Source organism: Ammodytes marinus (assembly GCF_949987685.1).
Source record: "Ammodytes marinus genome assembly, chromosome: 3".
NCBI lineage: Eukaryota > Metazoa > Chordata > Actinopteri > Uranoscopiformes > Ammodytidae > Ammodytes > Ammodytes marinus.
The window spans coordinates 12,070,596-12,091,297 of record NC_137232.1 but is presented as its reverse complement, the minus strand read 5'-3'; the positions used below and the strand labels follow the sequence as shown (position 1 = coordinate 12,091,297).

The 20,702-nt window shown below is 40.2% G+C and overlaps 1 protein-coding gene across 1 annotated transcript in view; it reads left to right on the top strand.

Annotated features, from left to right (window-relative positions):
• Positions 1 to 20,284, top strand: part of aplp2 (amyloid beta (A4) precursor-like protein 2) — a 98,960-nt gene extending 78,676 nt beyond the window's left edge. The window contains exons 10-17 of the mRNA XM_080053898.1: positions 1,152 to 1,310; positions 2,788 to 2,916; positions 6,832 to 6,931; positions 8,738 to 8,911; positions 12,409 to 12,491; positions 14,401 to 14,478; positions 16,731 to 16,886; positions 18,081 to 20,284. Of these exons, the coding sequence (XP_079910024.1) occupies positions 1,152 to 1,310; positions 2,788 to 2,916; positions 6,832 to 6,931; positions 8,738 to 8,911; positions 12,409 to 12,491; positions 14,401 to 14,478; positions 16,731 to 16,886; positions 18,081 to 18,182 (981 nt within the window). The 3' untranslated portion in view covers positions 18,183 to 20,284. The remainder of the gene's footprint in view (positions 1 to 1,151; positions 1,311 to 2,787; positions 2,917 to 6,831; positions 6,932 to 8,737; positions 8,912 to 12,408; positions 12,492 to 14,400; positions 14,479 to 16,730; positions 16,887 to 18,080) is intronic.
• The last annotated feature ends 418 nt before the right edge of the window (positions 20,285 to 20,702 follow it).

Genomic DNA, 20,702 nt, shown 5'->3' with positions numbered 1-20,702 from the left:
GGGGAGAAATACAAAAGAAAGTTAAAAACAATAGCATTAGTAGCTCTGTCTAAGGGGCTCCATGAGGGGCCTTGAAGGCCCTCTCACACATACAGGAATAAGCTTTCTATGTGTGAATTCTAAATTGTTCATAAAAAGTAGCTATCCAGCCTTTATCTGTTCTGTTGAAATGGGCCCCTCCATCATAGAACATGGGTCTGACCAATCTGTTTAAGAAAAATATGAATAATGTTCCTTCTGCATCTCAGGATTTGATATAGCCTCTAAAATTTCCTCTCAAAGTGCACCAGATTGATGCATTTTACTTTAAAAATGTAAAAAAAAAATCCGGGGGGGCATGCCCCCGGACCTCCCCAACATGGTACAGGGTCCCTCCAACAGTATCCCAAAAACCTGTGGGAAACACTGACTTCCTTAATATGTTTTGCCATTAATTGTATGTATCTGTGCGAACAAGTCAGTGTACCGGACTGGATAGGGAGGAGTGGGGGGGCCCTTTAAGAGTTTGTGCCCAGGGGCCCATTGTCTCATAATCCGTCTATGCCCTTGACGCATCTGAGATGGAAACCGAGAGATGTTTTGAAAGAGCTCTGTCGGGATGATACTGGTTTCAGTGCAAATGTAAAGTGAACTTTGTCTGTTTTTTTATTTCTAGATAGTGACTCATTTGCTATTCATTATCCCGCTTATTACACGGCTATTTTTTTCTAAGGAGTAGCAGTCTATGTAACTGTTTGTAAACTTCTATAAGCGGAATGATATGACAGGAAGTGGTCGATATAGGTCCACAAGCAAGGGTTTGTTACCCATAGTAACAGTGAATTATCTTTTAACAGCTGTCATTATAGAGAAATAACGTACCGTGGAAATGCCGTGAATTACCAATCAGAAAAAAAAAGCATTTATCAGTGCAGTGTATACCTGTAACTGTTTTGGTCAGGCTATGTCTGCTTCACTCATTTGATCTGAATGTTTTCATTGTTCTTGTCTGTTTGTAAATGTGTTCTTTATTTTTATTGTATATTGTGTATTGTATGTATATAGCTCGATGTCATTGAAAAAGAGGGTCGCCCCTCAATTGATCTTTCGAGGTTAAATAAAGGAACAAGAATACTAAACATATGTATTCATGCGTGTTGTTGTGTTAACAGCACTTCCAGGCCATGGTGGAGTCCCTGGAGGAGGAGGCAGCCAGTGAGAAGCAGCAGCTGGTGGAGACTCACCTGGCCCGGGTGGAGGCCATGCTCAACGACCGGCGCCGTCTGGCTCTGGAGAACTACCTGGCTGCACTGCAGGCCGACCCCCCCAGGGTAAGCACCTCACACTGGGCCTCAGAGAGCAGCTTTTACCCACCCACCACCACCACCTCTCCATATGTCTACTGCTTTTCCTTACCCGCAGACAATGCACGAACACACGAGAAGTACAAGTCGATTTGAAATTATTGCACATGCACTTGAAGGTAGAGTCAGTAATTCTGCAGAATATTTTTTTTGGACAAAAATAGTGACTATCTCCTCACGATCCGCCACCTGTCTGTTCTGTTTGTGCGCTGAACAAAATCCACAGGGACAGGTAGCTACTCGAGATTAAAACTGGCGTTGACGCTATGGGCAAATGAGTCGCTAAGTGCATCCCTTATTCAAACACACACACACACGCGCACGCACGCACACGCACACACACACACACACACACACACACACACACACACACACACACACACACACTGAGCCTTACACTACCTATTGCCTGTTTCCAATCCCATATTCTCTCTAAAGACCCTCAGCCAACCTACAATTCATCATGTGGAGAACGGATTAGCACAGACACAAAAAAACAGACATCCTAAAAAAATCCTCCACGAGAACAAAGTCAATCACATTTGAACCCACGGCTATAATCCTTGTGTCGTGTTTTTTTTTAATTCCTCTTATCTAACACTGTTTTTTGATCCTTGTGCCAGGCAGCACACACAGCTTGGCACTCTGTTGCAATGTGCTATCCAACCCCCTATCCACCACCAGTGTTATGGGCTTATTACCCAAAAAGGAAACAATGTAATATATCTTTGTTTTGTACTCATTCCAAATATAAAAATATTCCTCTACTTAGCAGAAGTCATTTTTTTCTATCGCGCTTCAGTTACACCTTCAAAGTTAGTGATTGCATCATGTCTGGTGATGTGGTGCTGCTTTAGTAGTTGGTGCAGAAGATTGAATGCTATATGCAATACACCTTTAGCCTGCTGTCGTCCTTCTGATAAGATTCATGAGGGTCGGGGGAAGAAGAACAGTTTCATGATATTTTTCACACAGTAAGAGGTCGGGTTGGGTTCGGCCATTTTTGGAAAATATTGGAACAAAAGTCTGTATGTGACTTAATCACTTTGATCTTATGGAATCAAATGAATACAACTTTTTTTAGTCCTGTTTTCGATTTGGTTGTGTTTTTAATAATAATAATAATAATAATTCATAGGATTTATTTTTCACTCAAAGACACTTTACATCACATAGAAACATACATAAAGAGAAGAAAAACAGGAAAACAAGATACAAAAACAAATTCACAATTAAATGTCAGGGGACAACAGATGAAAAATAGCCTTTTGGCTAATTCTGGCATTTTTAACCCATGTATAATCATGTGTTTTGTTAATTTGCACTGTCCCCTTCTTAAATAAACTGAATTGAATTGAATTAAATTAACCTATGTGTCTGAAATAAAGTTTAATTGAATTGAATATAGTTGTTCCTCCTCTTTCCCACTCCATTCCCCCCTCAGCCCCACCGCATCCTGCAGGCCCTGAGGAGATACGTCCGCGCCGAGAACAAAGACCGTCAACACACCATCCGCCACTACCAGCACGTCCTCGCCGTGGACCCGGAGAAGGCTGCTCAGATGAAGTCACAGGTACGTTTCTTTTTGGCATTTTTGCTTTATTAGACAGATTTGGAGAGACACAGTTGAAATGGGCCCCCCACATTGAAATGGGCCCCCCACATTTAAAAAAAAAATCCTTATGATTATGACTGTTATTAGGGAGATCGCCTAATTTAACTTTGGTAAAAAATATTTAAAAAAAATGGCAGGGTCTAAGGTGATGTTTTCATAATGCTTGTTTTACCCAATCAACAGACAAAACGAAACAAACTATTCAATTAAAAAAATAATGCACAATAGTGAAAAAGTAGGCTACTTACTGTCTCACGTCTATGTTGGCAGTGACCTCACAGCCAACACTGCATATTTAAGTTTTTTTTTTATTATCGCAAGGGGTATCATGCTGACAAGTATTCAACAGCATATTTTCCGGTCCGCAACTTTTCCTGATATGGTGCAGCCCTAGATTTTACACAATGTTCTTTAGATATGTATATTTCTATTAAGTTAATTGGTGTCTAACAACCTCTAAAGTTTTTTGCATCCTTCCTGAGCTAGTTTTTAACAATGAAATGGTGTTAGACAGAGAGACCGTGTCGGTAAATCTCAAACCTCACGCCGAACCACTCCAGGCTCCCAGACAGACAGCGGCCGTGGTATAATGATGTCTCAGCCTTGGCCTGTTGCTAAGTGTATAGGAGGTAGAAAGAGTGTGCGTTGCTCTTGAGTTATCTATGGTTATAGCCCGGGAGAAGTGAGGGAGTAGGCGTGTCTGACGGACGGAGAGACGGATAGAGAGAGAGAAAGAGGGAGGGAGGGAGGGAAAGAGAGAGGGAGGGAGAGAAAGAGAGGGAAGGGGAGAGAGAGAGAAAGAGAGAGGGAGGGAGGGCGAGTGTTTCATTCACTTAAGCCTCTGCCTGAAGATTAACATTGCGCTGCTAGTCTTGTGTAATGCTGGACTTTGAGCCTCTGCTGCACGGGGATTTGGCTGGGAGCTTCTCAGTTAGATGTGCAGCACGCTACAGTGTGTGTCTACGTGCCCTTCAGCACCATTTATAGTTAGTTATTCATCTCCACCATTACAGAAAACACAGCAGATGGGATGAAACAGCATAGTTAGCAGGGGGGGGAAAGACCGTGGGGTTTGTACTAGGGCTGTACCTGAATTTACATAGTCGTTTTCTGAATGGTCAAGTCTTCCCTGTGGCCGGCTACTAGTCGAATGTCTGTTGTTTGTTTTTGGTCAGTGATGCATATTATAATTTGCGACATTTGTTCAACACAAGACAAATGGGTTGAAACACCCAGTAACAGTTTGTGTTCTTGATTTGGCAAAATAGTGCAATGTATTGCGACCCAGTCTTCATGCGCACTAAAGAGATTGATTTGATTGATGATTCCGGTGGCGTAGTGGATAGAGCGCGTACCATATTGGCTCCGGCCTTCGTTGCAGTGGTCGTGAGGTTCAAATCCGACCCGTGGACCTTTACTGCATGTCATCCCCTCTCTCTCTCTCTCTCTCTCTCTCTCTCTCTCTCTCTCTCTGTCTCCCCATTTCAACTCTGTACTATCCAATAAAGCTTGAAAATGCCACACAAAAAACTTTCAACACCTCCATATAGCCACAATAGAATTAAGCAATAGCTCACGACAGGCTGTGGAATGTGATCATTATACCACAGTTAACCACTTTTTGCAAATATTCTATGTGAGGTCACTCAAATCGGGTTCCTTCAATTGAATAGTCGACTATTCGGGGTCACCCAGTTTGTCCTTAGATGAATCGTAAGGTGCGGGAGGCAGGGAGGTTGGGAGGTAGAGAGGCTGTGCGCTCAGCCAAGGGAAGCCAATCAGTTTTGTTTTGCTCTCACGGTGATTACTCGTCGAGCTTAGTAGTTCCTGTGTATTTATTCACTCTAGCTAATCTTACAGCACTTTAAAAAATCTGCATTTTCAGTGTTTTTACCACTCTGCTTGTTTGTTGGATTTGACATGTGACTTAGAAAGTGCATTACAACAGAATCCTTTGTAAATAGAAAAGCTGTTACGTGACTGTCTGTCTGTCCGGGGGATCAAGATTATTCTGTTTTTCGATAAAAGCCTCACCTCTTTAGGCTTAGGACAGGCTACTAGTGCTAGACACATCAAAATCTCTTTGCTCCAACACTGACTGGGACATGCAATCTTTATAATGAGGACTGTTTGTCAAATGTGGACAGGAAGGTGCCATAGGGGGCCTGCAGCACCAGTAATGGCTAAGGTGCGTTGTTGCCATCTGTTGCTAGCTGTGGTGCATTGCAGCGGTGTGTTGGGGAGATTAGAACAGTCAATCATCGTAGTGGGACGTAAACACCCAGTTACCTGCCAAGAGCTGGTCAGCTTTTGTCAGTGGGCTGGAAGGTTTTCATATTGTGCCAACCATTTTGGCTGCAGTATTGTGGGGATATTTCTCCCCCTTTTAGACGTCATATTGCTGGTAGAAACAGTGGAAATGACTAGAGAATTTTTCTGGAACACAATGTTTTGTATAATGTATTTTTTTTAAATCAAAATGGGTTCCACAGTGATCTTTGGGAGTGACAGGTAGTAGATCCTGTCAAGCCCGTTCAAAAGCTCCAAAGCCTGATTTGAATATTACATGCAGCAACTTGTTTTATGTCTGCATGTTGGCTGGCTCTGAACAGGTCTTATGAGAATATATACGCTCTCTACCAGAAAGCACATTTCTGCCATTTTTTTCTGGGACAGTTTTTAATTTGCGAACATGAACGTCTCGTTCTCTCCTCGAAAAATGTATATTCAGGAAGCTGTCTGTCCTCAAATGTGTTACTGTGAAGGAATGTATTAAGTCTCTTTCTTATTTAGAACCGATTGTTGAATCAATGACTAATCGTCGCTGTAGCTAATCCGATTTTGCACATTTTGGTATCATGGATGATTTTTGACTATTGAGCTGAAATATTACTATACGAATGTCTTATCTAGATTACAACCTTTTCATCTGCTTCTTTGTTGTCATTTATATTTTTCTATTTTTGCTCTTATGTTCGTATTTTTGCTTATTCTTCTATTTCAAACATCAAATTTAAATCTTCTCATTTTTGAAAATGAAATCCCAAGACTGTATTCTGTGACGCTATTAGGTGACTAAAATCTGGAGACCATTTCAGGGGGAACTTTCTGAGCTAAAGCTTTAATATTTTCTAGTGCATTGTCGTTAGCTTTTTAAATCAACACTGAGAACATTTAATCCTGTAATGCTTCGCCATAATCACTCTGTTGTCACAGGATTATGCAGCGAACCGATTATTTTGAAGTACTTTATCACACACATTCTTGCTTCTCTAATATAAGGCCTTTCAGCTTTTGTAAGAGCTGTCGTCTAACTTGAATTGTTATAAACAAATATCAGTTGTGTTCTTCGCTGTTGTTCAGTGATAATACACAACTGGAAGACACCTTGGGTATTTTGAAATTTAAAAATGGACTTTTGTCTTTTCTGTTTCCATTTTAACCTGTCATTTTTATTTTATTTAAATGTTCTATTTCTAATCATTCGCTTTTAAATGTTTTATTCAAACGCTTTTCTAATGTGTATTGTGTATTTTAATCTTGCCCCTGTAAAGCACTTTGAATGGCCTTGTGTCTGAATTGTGCTATAGAAATAAACTTGTCTTGCCTTACAAAGACTAAACAGCTAATCTATTTATGAACCAAATAAAAAGGTTCGTCAAAAAAGGCCAAAAAATTAATTGCCTGGTAACATTATACATCACAATTTGGAAGATTTTTTTTCCTCTATTTCGATTTCTCCAATATCCCTGGACTAAAACACATCAAATCCAAACAGGGGAACAATTTCACTTTGATGTCATCATATAAATACTGCAGTAGTTCAGCTAAATAACCCTGTGTGTGTGTGTTTGTGTGTTTGTCCCCCACCAGGTGATGACCCACCTGCGTGTGATTGAAGAGAGGATGAACCAGAGTCAGTCTCTGCTCTACAAAGTACCTTATGTTGCCGAGGAGATTCAGGATGAAATTGGTAAGTAATTTTCAGTGAAAAGCCCAAAAGCAGCTTCAAAGAGGATGTGTGTGTGTGTGTGTGTGTGTGTGTGTGTGTGTGTGTGTGTGTGTGTGTGTGTGTGTGTGTGTGTGTGTGTGTGTGTGTGTGTGTGTGTGTGTGTGTGTGTGTGTGTGTGTGTGTGTGTGTGTGTGTGTGTGTGTGTGTGTGTGTGTGTGTGTGTGTGTGTGTGTGTGTGTGTGTGTGTGTGTGTGTGTGTGTGTGTGTGCGCGTGTGTATCTGTCTGGACGTGTGTGTATGTCTGTGGCTGTGTGTGTGTGTGTGTTCACACCTGTGCAAGGTAACTCCAATGTATCACATTTCCTCCGGCCTTCAGTGATTTTTTTATTTTATTGGTGCTGAAAACCGACAAAAACACAAATATAAGGGGGCGCCTTTAGCTCAGTTGGTAAGGCGTCCCCCTCCAGGGCCGGGCCCAGCAGCAGACCCGCGTTCGATTCCCACCCGCGGTCGTTCTCTGCATGTCACTCCCCTCTCTGCCCCATTTCACCTCTGTCTCTCTGCACTGTCAAATAAAGCATAAAAACAGTCCCATCTTGACAAGGACAAAAGTAATGTCTAAACAAATCTGGATTTTCTATTATATGATACTGCTGATGGTAAAGGTCTCTGCTCACCAGCTCTCATTTCCACAGTCATAACTAACTAAAGTTTTAACTGTATTTCTAAAGTTTTCGTCTCCAGTTGTACAATAATCAACGTCAGGCGCTGTCTGGCACCCTTATTCATTATTTTCTGGTGTCTCCCTTTGGTTCATTACTTTAGCACAAAGCATATTGCATGTGTAGCAGCAGCAGCAGATACATGGGAGTGGGTGCAGTGACAGAACTGGGTCACAAGCTTTCACCAAGCAGCCTCCTGTTGGGAGATGTGCAGATTTACACGGAAAAATAGCTCTCAGAGAAATACTAATTGGTAGTTGGCAGGAATGGGAACAGAAGTTTCTCTCGCTCTCTCTCTCTCTCTTTCTCTCTATCTCTCTGTCTCCCTCTCTCTCTATCTCTCTCTCATACTCTATCTCTCACTCTCTCTCGCTCTCACTCTCACACTCTTGCAGCAGCAGTAAAAGAACAGTACAACGCTGGCAATGTCCAAGGTTGACAGGTGTTGTTTTGTTTCGCTTTTTTACTATAGGTATATTTTTATTGGGGTTTTGCTATTATAACAATTGCATAATGATCACTCTTGGCAGTAAGGACAGTACATTGACAAATTAGCAGGCAGGCAAACATACAGACAGTACATTATTTACAATGTAAAGACATCTAGCTAACATGGGCTAATGAGACAATATACATTCTTATGGTGGACAGGTGTTTGCGTGTTAACCGTCTAATGCTTTTGGTCATTTGCCTCTTTTTATTCTTGGGAGACACTTGGTGAATTTTATTTTTTGTGCGACTTACCTAATATTTCATTTTAATTTCATTCATTTATTTATTTATTAAAAAAAGGACATTGCCCACTAATCAACATTTCTGTGAATGTGCCAGTGTTAGCCAGCAGACTCATTTCCAACCACAGTCCTTTGGCAAGATGTTAGAACGACCAAAAAAGACTAAAAGAATAAAAACATGCTAAAAAAGTACACACAAAAACAGATAAGAACAAACATTCGTATTATTATTATAAATGATTATGGTGGACAGGTGTTTGCGTGTTAATCGTCTAATACTTTTATTCTTTGGAGACACTTTGTGAATTATATTTCTGTGCGAGGTACTATACCAAGTAAACTTCTTTTTATTATCATGATTCTCTCTGTAGACGAGCTTCTCCAGGAGCAGAAGGCCGACATGGACCAGTTCCTCTCATCTATCTCTGAATCCCAGCCCGACGTCACCGTGTCATCAGAGGAGAGCATGGAGGTCCCCGTGTCCGAGGGCAAACCCTACCGCCCGTTCCAGGTCTCATCCCTGGGCTCGCGCTCAGAGCCAGAGGGTGAGTAGCTCCAGGCTCCATCAGTCCAATTCACAAGCAGCTTCATAATCAACACACACTTTGACTGTGCGAAGAACAATGGCCCATACACACACACACACACACACACACACACACACACACACACACACACACACACACACACACACACACACACACACACACACACACACACACACACACAGAGAAGTCTTTCTGAAGGACATTGGTGACCAAGCATGCCAGATCTGTTGCATAGTGACGTTACACTGCGTTATATATGCCCATTGAAAATGCGCTGGGAAGCCATTGGTTGGGATTTATTCATGCCAGCCCAGTTCCCCAGTGGCCCTTAGACTTCAATGCAGCTCCACTGAAGTTCAGAGAATTGCACAAAGCCTCGGGCCTTTGGTGCCGAGGCCGGAGCCAGAAGCTTATGGAAAGAAATGAGCAGTTATGGTGCTCGTCCGTGTCACTTTTCTGCCAAGCGAAAGATGGAGGAAAAATAGAGATGGATGGAACGCTTACAGCAAGATGGAAGGGAAATTATTATGTGAATCCCCGAAGAATATTCAATATACAGTAGACTACATGCCAAACACCCCAGAGGGCTTAGTTAGGCAGAGCTAGCCAATTCTGTAATGGCTCTTTTATTTTTTTTTGGGTTTCATTTGAAATTTTCGGAATCTCTTCCCTGCTTTTCCTAATCAATTAACACAGCTTGATAATCCTGCCTTTTTTCTCTGCTCACCTACGTTTTTCTCTCTCTTCTCTCCTATCCCCCCTTTTTTTCTGTTGTTCTTTTTTGGTTCTGTTGCTCATTTCTTATGCCAAGGCGATCTATCAGACTCCCCACGTGCCTTCAAGAAAGGTTGGTGCCTCTGTTGCGTCTTGTTCTCCATTCCCAAACCCATCCTCTATTCTGTCCCACTGTTTGTTCCTTTCCCTTGGTGCAGTTTTTTGGATCCTTCTCTCTTTCACTATTTCTATTCTTTTTTAAATCTGAAGCCATCTGGTTGTTCTTTTTTTTGCTGACTCACATGGGCTGCGTGGCTTGGTTTAAAGATGGAGTCAGCGATTCTGGAGAAAGCTTTTTGCGAGAAAAAAAATCACTTTTTGTCAAAATCAGTTTATATCTTCCTCACGATCCGCTACTTGTCCGAACTGTTTGTGCGCTGAAAAGAAATGCTGGTGTTGTTAATACACAGCCTAGTCTCTGTAAACTGGTTTGTCTGTAAAACACAGGGCACACACACGCAGAAAGATAACGGATTGTGAGGAGACATTCACAGATTTTTACAAAAAGTGATTTTGACAATCGCAGACTCTACCTTTAAGTTGCTCTTGTGCTTTCCATGTTGTAGGATTATCATCTCATGCTGAATAGTCTGGTAGAGAGATAGGTCCCAGTCAGCTTGTGTGTGTGTGTGTGTGTGTGTGAGTGTGCAGGTCCCCGTCAGCTCCCCTCTCACACACTCCTCAGTCGTGTGTTTCGCTGTCATCCTGTCCGCTGTAAATTTGTCTAAGCACCTTTGCTTAATTATCCCTTCACACACACACACACACACACACACACACACACACACACACACACACACACACCCCTAATCAATCCCTGTCTTCCTGTTTAACAGCTGTGTGATTGAGTGGCCCTGTCCTAGACTCAGTGTTTCCGCTGCTGACCCGCAGCTCATTTTAAATTGGTCCAATTTGTCCCGGGACCTGGGACAGATTTGTGGTCACGTCACCTGTTTGGTCTGATCTGGGCTTAACCTTATAATCTTATTCAGTAAACAATAATATATGCCTTCCATTATCCGTAGAATGCAAATTATTTATTGATTGTTTTTAAAATGGATGCTCAACCTCCCCTGCAATTCTACCGGTAGAAATGATTCCATTTGCGTTTTTGCTTGTCCAATTTTTTACTGTGGGATATTTTGATTGTGGATGAATCTGTCCATTATTTTTCCAATTCATTCATTATCTTTGAGTAAACTTGTAATAGTGAAAATACACATCAGAACACTCACACTTTTTCCCATTTCCAAAACCAGATCTCAAATCCGAAAGTTACATCTTTAAAAAAAAAGGGAGAGAATCCTCAGAAACAACATTCTGAAAGAGTGGAAGAGTTGTGCTTGATACATTACAAAATGTTGAATTGTGAATTCATTTTCTTTTCAATCTACTAACCTAATAATAAGCTAAATAGTTTCAGCACTTTTTTCAAATCCATACAGAATAGAGGTCACTGCCATTGTTCTGTGTATTGTTGCGTGTGGCAGCGACTCTGTGTGTGACTTTTGCACCCTGTGGTACCGTGTGATAACCTGCCAGAGTTCCACACGTCACTCGTAAACACACAATGTCACTGTTCTGATCCTTCGCTTAATCCAAAGGCAATTGTCCTAATCTTAAAAACGTGTGTCTCTGGCACACACTAGTAGCAGGGGACAGAAAGCTGATGTCATACTGAACGCTAGCTGCCTTACATTGTTCAGGATCCTGCTCTCTCTCTCTCTCTCTCTCTCTCTCTCTCTCTCTCTGTCTCTCTCTCTCTCTCTCTCTGCCTCTCTGTCTTTCTCTCTCTCTCTCCTCTCTCCTCTTGATTTATTCATGGCGTATCTGGTGTGTGTATATTAATAGACACCGCTGCCTATTTCCAAACCATCAGTCTAACGTGCATATGTGACATTCTGGGCCCAAGTCTTTGGCTCATCTAGTGTCTGTTACCCACTGGGGGTTTTTCAAGGATAATCATCTGTTACAAGTTAAGGGGACTAAGACAAATGTATAATGAGGAACTACAGTAATGCAGAGTTGGTGTGATTATTGCACATATTTAGATGAAGACCAATTAATCGATCGGCCGATTACTGTCATTTTGACATATAGTGCAATAGACAAAGCAGATTTTTTTTATTTAAAATATTTTTCTGTGTCTATATTTATTAGATACATGTTCAGTTATGTTAATTTAAGTTTCTCAGTTAGGATTATTTCATTTTTGTATTTTATCAAATTAAATATACCAATTATTATATGTAATATGCTATAGCCCTAGTCTATGCATTGTTCTCTAAATATCGGCATCCTCCATTGACAAATCCATATCGATCGAACTACTCCACTCCGCCACTACTCATAATTGTTGCATAGATGGATTTCATGTTGCGAGTAAATGCATGTACAGTAACTGGCTGTTAACAGAGACGTCTCAGCTATATGCTAAACCCCACTTTGAGAGCTCCTTTTGTGGCAAAACGTAAGGTCAGTGTGCTGCTGGCTTCCACAGAGCTCACACTGTGCTCAATGGAAGAAAGGCCTTTGTTGTCACCAGTGCACTAAGGGGAGACTGTGGTGACTGCTGTGAGGGAAAAAAAGGTCTGGATAGCTATGTGCAGCTGTCCCACCATCGATACCACCATCCCTGTGTCTTTGTTGTGTGTTTGTTTGTTTGTTAGCTTGTTACCGTAGCTCGGTTGATATTGACTGATTTGGTTTTCCTTGTGCAGGCTCCGCCATGTCTGGGTTAGATGGTTTGATCGGTGCTGAGGAGAGAATTATCAACAGCAAACCCAAGATCAGCGACCGTGTGGTAAGAGCTTTACAGTGGTTCTACTTTTATCTGTGTCTTTAAATCATTTCTAACTTTCTAACTCGTTGAACTAAAGGGGTGTTAGGGCCATGGCGGAGAAAAATATTGAAATAAAATTATGAGAATACAATCGTAAATTTTACAGGAATTAAATTTGGTAATATTTGGAGAAGGAAGTCATCATTTTATGAGAGAACGTAAAACATGATTAACTAATGGCAGCGTCCTTCTCCCAGAGTTTGTCACCAACTGTTTGTGTAGTACATTTTCTAACTTCCTGAACTACCGGGAAACAATAGGAACCACGTTGAGGAAAAATAAATAAATAACATTACGAGAATAAATATGTAATTTTACAGGGGGAAAAAAAACTTGATTTAGAAGAACGTATTAGGCTACTGTTAACCTTCAAATGTTGGAGAGAGCAGTCTAGCTGCGACCTCGTCCCACTGTTTGTGTAGGGCCGTGCCACACACAGTGTTGATTACGTGGTGCTCATTTGCCAAAAGATTAAGCATTTCCTTATCATGGAAAGAAGTATGTGTAGGCTATAACTTCACAAGACGATACACATTCCTCATTTGAACTTTTAACGCAGGGGAGAAGACAATATTTCTTCTCTAAGATAACACAGCCTAAACCTAAGACTTACCGGTCGTTATCATAATTACGATAATAATCTCATAATTTATTAATTTAATTTTTTCCTCAACGTGGCCCTAATACTTTGTCATTCTGAATACTTGAACTGAGAGCAGCATTGTTAAAGCAAAACCATAAGAAATTGTGTATAAAAAAGGTATAAAATCTATTCCCTGTATTCCAATATATCGTACAACAGACTTGAAATATCTTTGCAACCTCAGACGAGAGGCCTTTCTGCATTCACTCAGTGCTTTCACACATAGCGCTCCTGAGTTCAGCCTTTTTAATGAGTCAAATTACCCCAGTAACGATGTTGTCATAGTTACAACAATCTCACACACAGCGCTGCTATCTGCGTGTGTCTTCTTTGGCCCGTGCCAACCGACCCACATTCAGATCAATTCCACGCTTTGTTCGCCAGTCATCGCATGCTGCTTTCACTTTGCCAGACACGCCAATCCTCCTTTCGAACCATGCTCGGCCTTTGAATGAAAAAATTTGCTGTTTGTTTGTTTAGTCGCATGCTAATCCAACACCAATTTGCAAAGCTGTGTGTGCAATGTATGTATGTGTGTGTATGTGTGTGTGTGTGTCTTGTGTCTATGTAGTATCATGCACGTTTTTGTGTATGCATGCGTGTTTATTTTTTTGGAAATGCCAGTCTTGTATGACGGATTAATTTGAGGTTACAAAAATAACAAATGGTGGTGACACCTTAACAATGTGTTTGTGTCTAAATGTCGCTTTGTCTCGCCAACAAAAAGAAAGGATTCTGGATTTGCTTTTGCTGCAACAAACAGCAGATTTTGTATTGCTGCCACTTCCATTCACACACACACACACACACACACACACACACACACACACACACACACACACAGCGCTTCCTCCTTTAGTATAGGGCTCTCGGTAATGAGTGGCTGACAGTCTGTTTTAGAAAGACATGTTAACTGTCTGTGTGGCTAGGAGAGAGAGTCTGTTGTTGATGCTTGCCAACCCAACCCAACCCAACCCCTCCCTCTCTCCCACTATGTACAAGACAGCTCCAAGTGTATCATCACCCAACACAGATAATGCTTACACAGTTTACTTCACTGCGCTTTCACACACTATTGCTATCTATCTAACACGCATACATCTCTCTCACGCTCTCTCACACACACACACACACACACACACACACACACGAGTGCACACACACACGAGAGCACACACACACACATTGCGGTGAGTGTAACCTGGGCTCCCCTGTCTGTGTTGACAGGTGATTGATGAGACTCTGGATGTTAAGGAAGTGCTTTACAGTGCAGAGAGAGTCAGCGTTATGCATGATGATGAGCTGGTGAGTATAGCAGCGCCCTCCACAGGCCTTCCCGGGGAACTGCAGTTATCTCTAGTTAAAATACAGTATACAATACAGTATAAAAGTAGGAGGGAGTCTGCAAGATACCAGTTCTGCAGATGATAACTTTGTATTAAAATCCAGACACACTGCTTTCGGGAGGGCCAAAAATCCCTTCTCTCTTTTTTGTATATGTTTTTTTTTCATAAAGTTGAGGCTAATATGTTTTGGTTATTTCTGCATGGGTGCATGTTTGTTATGTGAATGTAAGTGAATGCATATGTTGAAAAAAATCTCAGTTCATTTGATGATGAATGTTAAATCCACACAAACTGAGTGTTTCTTAGTTTATGTGTGAGAATGAGCCTTAAAGGTGGAGTCAGGGATTTTGTAGAATGCTTTGATTCAAAATCAGTGAATATCTCCTCACGGTCCGCTACCTGTCCGTACTGTGTGTGCGCTGAGAAAGAAATCTGGTGTTAATACACAGCCTAGGCTATGTAAGTTGGTATGTAAATGGTCTATAAACACTAACCATAGCTATAAACATGCCAGTTTACAGAGCCTAGGATTTATATTAACATTTGTTTATTACGCACACTATCATTTCTTTTGAGAACAAGCGTTCTCCAGAATCGCTGACTCCACCTTTAATGAACATCCCCAGTGGCCTTCCACATATGATCAGTTATGTGTCATATGTGTCAGATTATATTGTGAAGATGAGTGTAGGTGACTGTGTTTGTGTGTTTACTGAATTGGCACAAGATATGACACTATTTTACACCAAGACACATGTCATGCATGTACACACACCATACACAAGTCAATCCTGTCTCGAAAAATCCTCTTCAAAAAGGGATGTTATCCCTATCTCACTGCGGTTTTCTGAAATAACATGAAAAAGAAAAGGCCCATTCTCTTCCAGTTACTGCATCTTCCCCATTTCAAAGCTACTTTAAGGAATATTGATTGTACAAATAATATTTTGTACCATTTACACCAAAGTGCAAATCAAATTACAGTTTACAACGGCAGCGCAATTCTTGTATGTGTCAACCCTGGGCTCTAATCTTATATCGTTCCATTACGTCTATCGATCGTGATAACAATTTACTTGCTGCCTCCACTGATATGAACAATATTGATCGGGGGCGAGAATTAATGCTGCTTTCAGAAAAACTTCAAATTAACAGAAAATCACAGACCTATTTGAGTCAGAGGGAAATTAAATACAAGAAAGTCGTGCCTCAGAAATCCTTGTAGTTATTGAAGAGAACACCGCAGTGCAGCAGATTTACTGCTAAGTGAACTTTACAGCTGCTGTCTTATTAATGTGCAGACACTGGTTAGTTCACGTCAATGTGAGGCACGCTCTACATTTGTAGCTTAGAAAGATATATTGGCAAAGACAATAAAAAAGGTGGGGTTTCAGCAAGTTTCCAAAATGCAAAAAGCTACATGTTAATGTTATTGTGAAAGAATATGAGGATAAGGTTGACAATTGCAAGAATTTTTTCCCCTTTTTAAAAATATGTGATAAGTTCACATACATTTTTAATGGCTAGATGGTCATATAACTGTATGATACTAACATTGTACAGTAATTAACTATTCAGCATCAACAAATTAAATAGTATTATGTGTTCACTGGTTTCAGCAAGTTTCCAAATTGCAAAAAGTTCCTTGTTAAAGTTCACTTAGACGTTAATATTTTATGTTATTATAATATATATTTAGACCCAGGTTGATAAATGCAAGATTTTTTTTTAAACTTTTTAAAAATTATTAATTGGTTTACTTACATTTTTAGATGGCTAGACGGTCATATAACATCAAGACACTAACAATGTAAATGTCTATTCAGCATTAACACATTGAGGTTACTAGTCTACAGCTCTGGAAAAAGTTAAGAGACCACTCCAAATGTTCAGTGTCTTTTGTTTGACTATTTATAGGCATATGTTTGAGTAGAATGAACATTTTGGTTTTATAATATAAACTACTGACAACATTTATACCAAAGTCACAATAAGAATACTGTCGTTAAGAGCATTTTTCAATAAGTAATGTAGAGATGAAGATTTAAGAAAAACCCAGACTGGTCTCTTAATTTTTTCCGGAGCTGTATGCGTTGAATGTGTTTATAACTACAGCAAAGACAACTTTAACTGGCTTGTTTGTATTTCTTCTGAGGTCAGTTTTGCATATATCATCTCCTCACCCTCTCTCTCTCCCGTTCTACCTGTCAGGAGTCATACCGCCCGTTGGGAGAAGACTTCAGCTTTGGAAGCAGTGCTCTGATTGGTCTGCTGGTGATCGCTGTGGCCATAGCAACTGTGATTGTGATCAGTCTGGTGCTGCTGAGGAAGAGGCAATACGGCACCATCAGTCACGGCATCGTGGAGGTGAGTTGTGTGTTATTTGGAGACGCACACGCACAATACTCTTAAGGGCCAGTTTCACAGACATGGATTAAGCCTAGTCTAGGACTAAATGGAAATTTGAATTGTCCATTGAAAGTACAATTTAGTCCAGAACTAGGCTTAATCCATGTCTGCGAAACTGGCCCTAAATGATTGTCAAGCACTACTCACTTTTCAGAATTTTTGCTTTTTTGTTTGGGTGTGGGGCTGTCGTGGAAGCAAAGCAGAATGATACGTTGTTGAAGCAAAAGGGTTTATTTCAATAATAGCAAATCTCCGCGGAGGGTCACTAATGGCAAGTATGTTGCAAAGAGTGATGACGTTTCCTTAAAATCATCACATATTTAAGTACATTTGCCTCCCAGAGGGGAAACTAAATTACAACACGTAGGAGAGAGGTAGACGGGTTCAAATATACATACTTAAGGAAGCAGTTATTTTCTGGGTAGGGGAAGACGACTAAATTACATTACAAGAGGGGGGAGACAGGTTGGGAGGCAGACAGGTTCGATATACATTGATATTGTAATTGTGGGAGGGGCAGGCTGACCAGAGAAGCAGCAGGAGGCAGTGTTCATTCAGATGTATAGTCAGGCTGGGCTAGTTTTCCCCCACAGGTCTGTGTATTTTTTTCTGTATAACTTATACGGTCTCAACATCAGTTTTTTTTAATACTCAAACCTCAACTTAACTTTCCATATTCATTCTTAGCAATATTCTGAAGGATTTGTTCATATCTTGCAAATTGTCTGATTTATGTACCGTTTTGTTCTTAAAAACATGCCAAAAATGCATTTTCAGGATTTGTACAAAGTCTTTTTTTGATGAATAAATACATAAAATATAGTTTTTATGTTATTATTCAACTGGCAAAGTGTCATGATCATATAAGTTAACAATTCCCCCCTACTCACCTGCAGTGTCTCGCCTTAAGTGTCAGATTTAGACTACATTATCAGGGCCTTGTGGAAATGGAGCATGACTAAATGCGATGCAAATTGGATTATCGTCCCTGCAGCATTATAATACGCCCCACACAGCAGCAGTAGAGTTATTAATGCGTTGTGCCCTTGGTTGAGGTCAGACATAATGAGTGTCCCGTGTCTGTCTGTCTGTCTGTCTGTCTGTCTGTCTGTCTGTCTGTCTGTCTGTCTGTCTGTCTGTCTGTCTTAACAGGTTGACCCCATGTTGACACCAGAAGAACGCCACCTTAGCAAGATGCAGAACCACGGCTACGAAAACCCCACCTACAAATACCTGGAGCAGATGCAGATCTAATCACGGGCCGCAGGGGGGGCGCTGTGGGGCCGAGGGGGGGAACATACTACTGACCAATAACATGTGCTATTGTTAAACCCATTTGCATATACATCCAAAACTCCATTTACTGGTTTGTTCAAAAACAATCCTTAAATAATGCTACTACTTCTACTACTGCTACTATTGTACTATAGAGCTCTTTTTTGATCATGTTTTATTTTGAAAAAGGGTATTGTATCTATCTGCCATTTTAGCATTAAGGAAAATGTTATTCTGCGGATGTCTATGTGGTTATCGGCACACAGCTATCTCAGATCAAGATGTACAACATTTCTTCAAAACATTTTCTTTAATTTTTTCTAAAAAGTGAATGGCGAATCAAGCAACATTTCAATGTTTTTGTTGAGTAGCCATCATCGTCAAAACCGGCATATCAGACACTATACGCTTTCAGTTCAGTCCAACCGTGCAAGTGTCATTCATGCAGTTTTTCTGATGGGTTTTTCTCCAAAAGAATTGGTGTTTTTATTTTGTTATTTTGTTTTCCTCTCAATAGATTGCTTGTATATGAAGGTTCTTTGTACCAATTAAAAAATGTATAGTGAAACAACAAATGAGATAAAAAAAAATGAAATCATGAATTATTTACTTTCTGTTCTTTGTTATGATAACAAAAATGACAAAATATACATATTACAGTTGAATTATATATATAAGAGTAGATGTTTTTATTCCACCTTTTTGTCCCTCCCAAGGGAAGAGGTTATAAGTCGGTTTAGGGTTCTTAGCTTGGTGGTTGAGTTGTGTTTGCAGGCACACGGTTGGATACAGTCTGGGAAAGTGTGCACAGACCCCCAGCTCAAGCACATCACAAAAAAAACCTACTCTGAACCCATATTAAGTGAAAGTGATTTTAAAAAGAATATCCCCTCCTGTACACACTAACAACCTTTTATCGATAGGGAAAAAGAATAAATTGATAGATAAAATACCTATTGACATGTGTTACATAGTTGAATGTATTGTGGAAGCTTTTCTTCCATACTATGTACCTGAGAAGTTCCTATGTGGCTTTCATTTTAACGCGCACGTCACAGACATTGTGACAGCGGGCGTCAAAAACTGACAAACAAGTGTTGTTGTATTATTATTTTTTTGTTTATTGTTAATTTTTTTTCTTTTTTGCACAAATTATCTGTCAAAAACCAAGTAACAAGAAAAGCTAGTTAGAAAACACATTTTGGGGATAATGTGCACACACGTAGTTATTGGAGCAACTGTTGGCTTTGCTGGTCAAAAAGCATAGAACAGTCTGATTGATGGAATCGGGGCCGGCCCTCAATAGCAGCTGCTTGGGGCCCATTCTGCCACCAGGGGGCCCTCCAACCCTAAGTAAGGTTAAAATGTACAGAATTTGGTGGACTAAGAAATAACTAATTCTGGAATCGAAACATAAACACCAAACGAACAAAAGTTTTATTTCCTGAACCAGAATTTGTAGATTTTAACGTATACTTTTGGTGGGATTTGGGTAGCCAGGGCCGGCCATGGATCAAGGCCAATTGTAGACAACTTGGAGCTGGAGGGCTGTGCAGGCAGACAGAGACACACAGAAAGACAAGGCTTGGAGAGCTGGTTTCTGAGAAATAAATACATTTAAAAAAAAAAAGGCTAACTTGTGTATTTATACAGGTAGATAATGACACAAAATGAAATAAACAGACTCCTAGAATACCCTTTGTTCTCTATCTCTCTTAGTATTGTCTTTGTATGCCTGTGTAGTTGATGTTGCAATTATGGCTTTTTTCCGGAGGATTACCTGTGGTGTGCATTGTTCTTATATGAAATGATATGATATATATTTTTAAGTTTTTTCTTTTCTTGTTTTCTATTTTTCCTCTCTTCCTGTGACAGTATCTCTGTATGTTGACTGTCTCACTATGCACCCAAACAAACGGCTTCGATCATGTAACTGCCTGCTTGGTTGTGGGAGGGGACTGGGAACTAATCTAATATGCATATTAGTGATTTAAATAAAAACAAACAAAAAACATTTGATTGACACCAATTGAGATTTATGGTTACAGGGAGGAAACACATCAATAAACTCACAACTTCCATATGGATGTGTTGTCTTTTCATGGATGGATGGATGGATGGATGGATGGATGGATGGATAGATAGATAGATAGATAGATAGATAGATAGATAGATAGAAAATTGTAAAAAATTACAGATCAAAAGTTATTCTTCTACAAGTCTGATATCATAAAAGACATGGAAAGACTGAGTTTTGAAAACAATTGTAATAGGCTACTTAAATTATCAAGTTGTCAATTCATTTTCTGTAGAACAAGTCTAGTCATTCCAATTCTAAATTATTTGAAGGATGTTGTGTGTGTGTGTGTGTGTGTGTGTGTGTGTGTGTGTGTGTGTGTGTGTGTGTGCGTGTGTCAATATTAAAGATGAATAAGTCTTTCTTTTCTTTTCTTTAATCTTATACATTAAATTGTAGGCTACTGAATAAATAGTGCCACT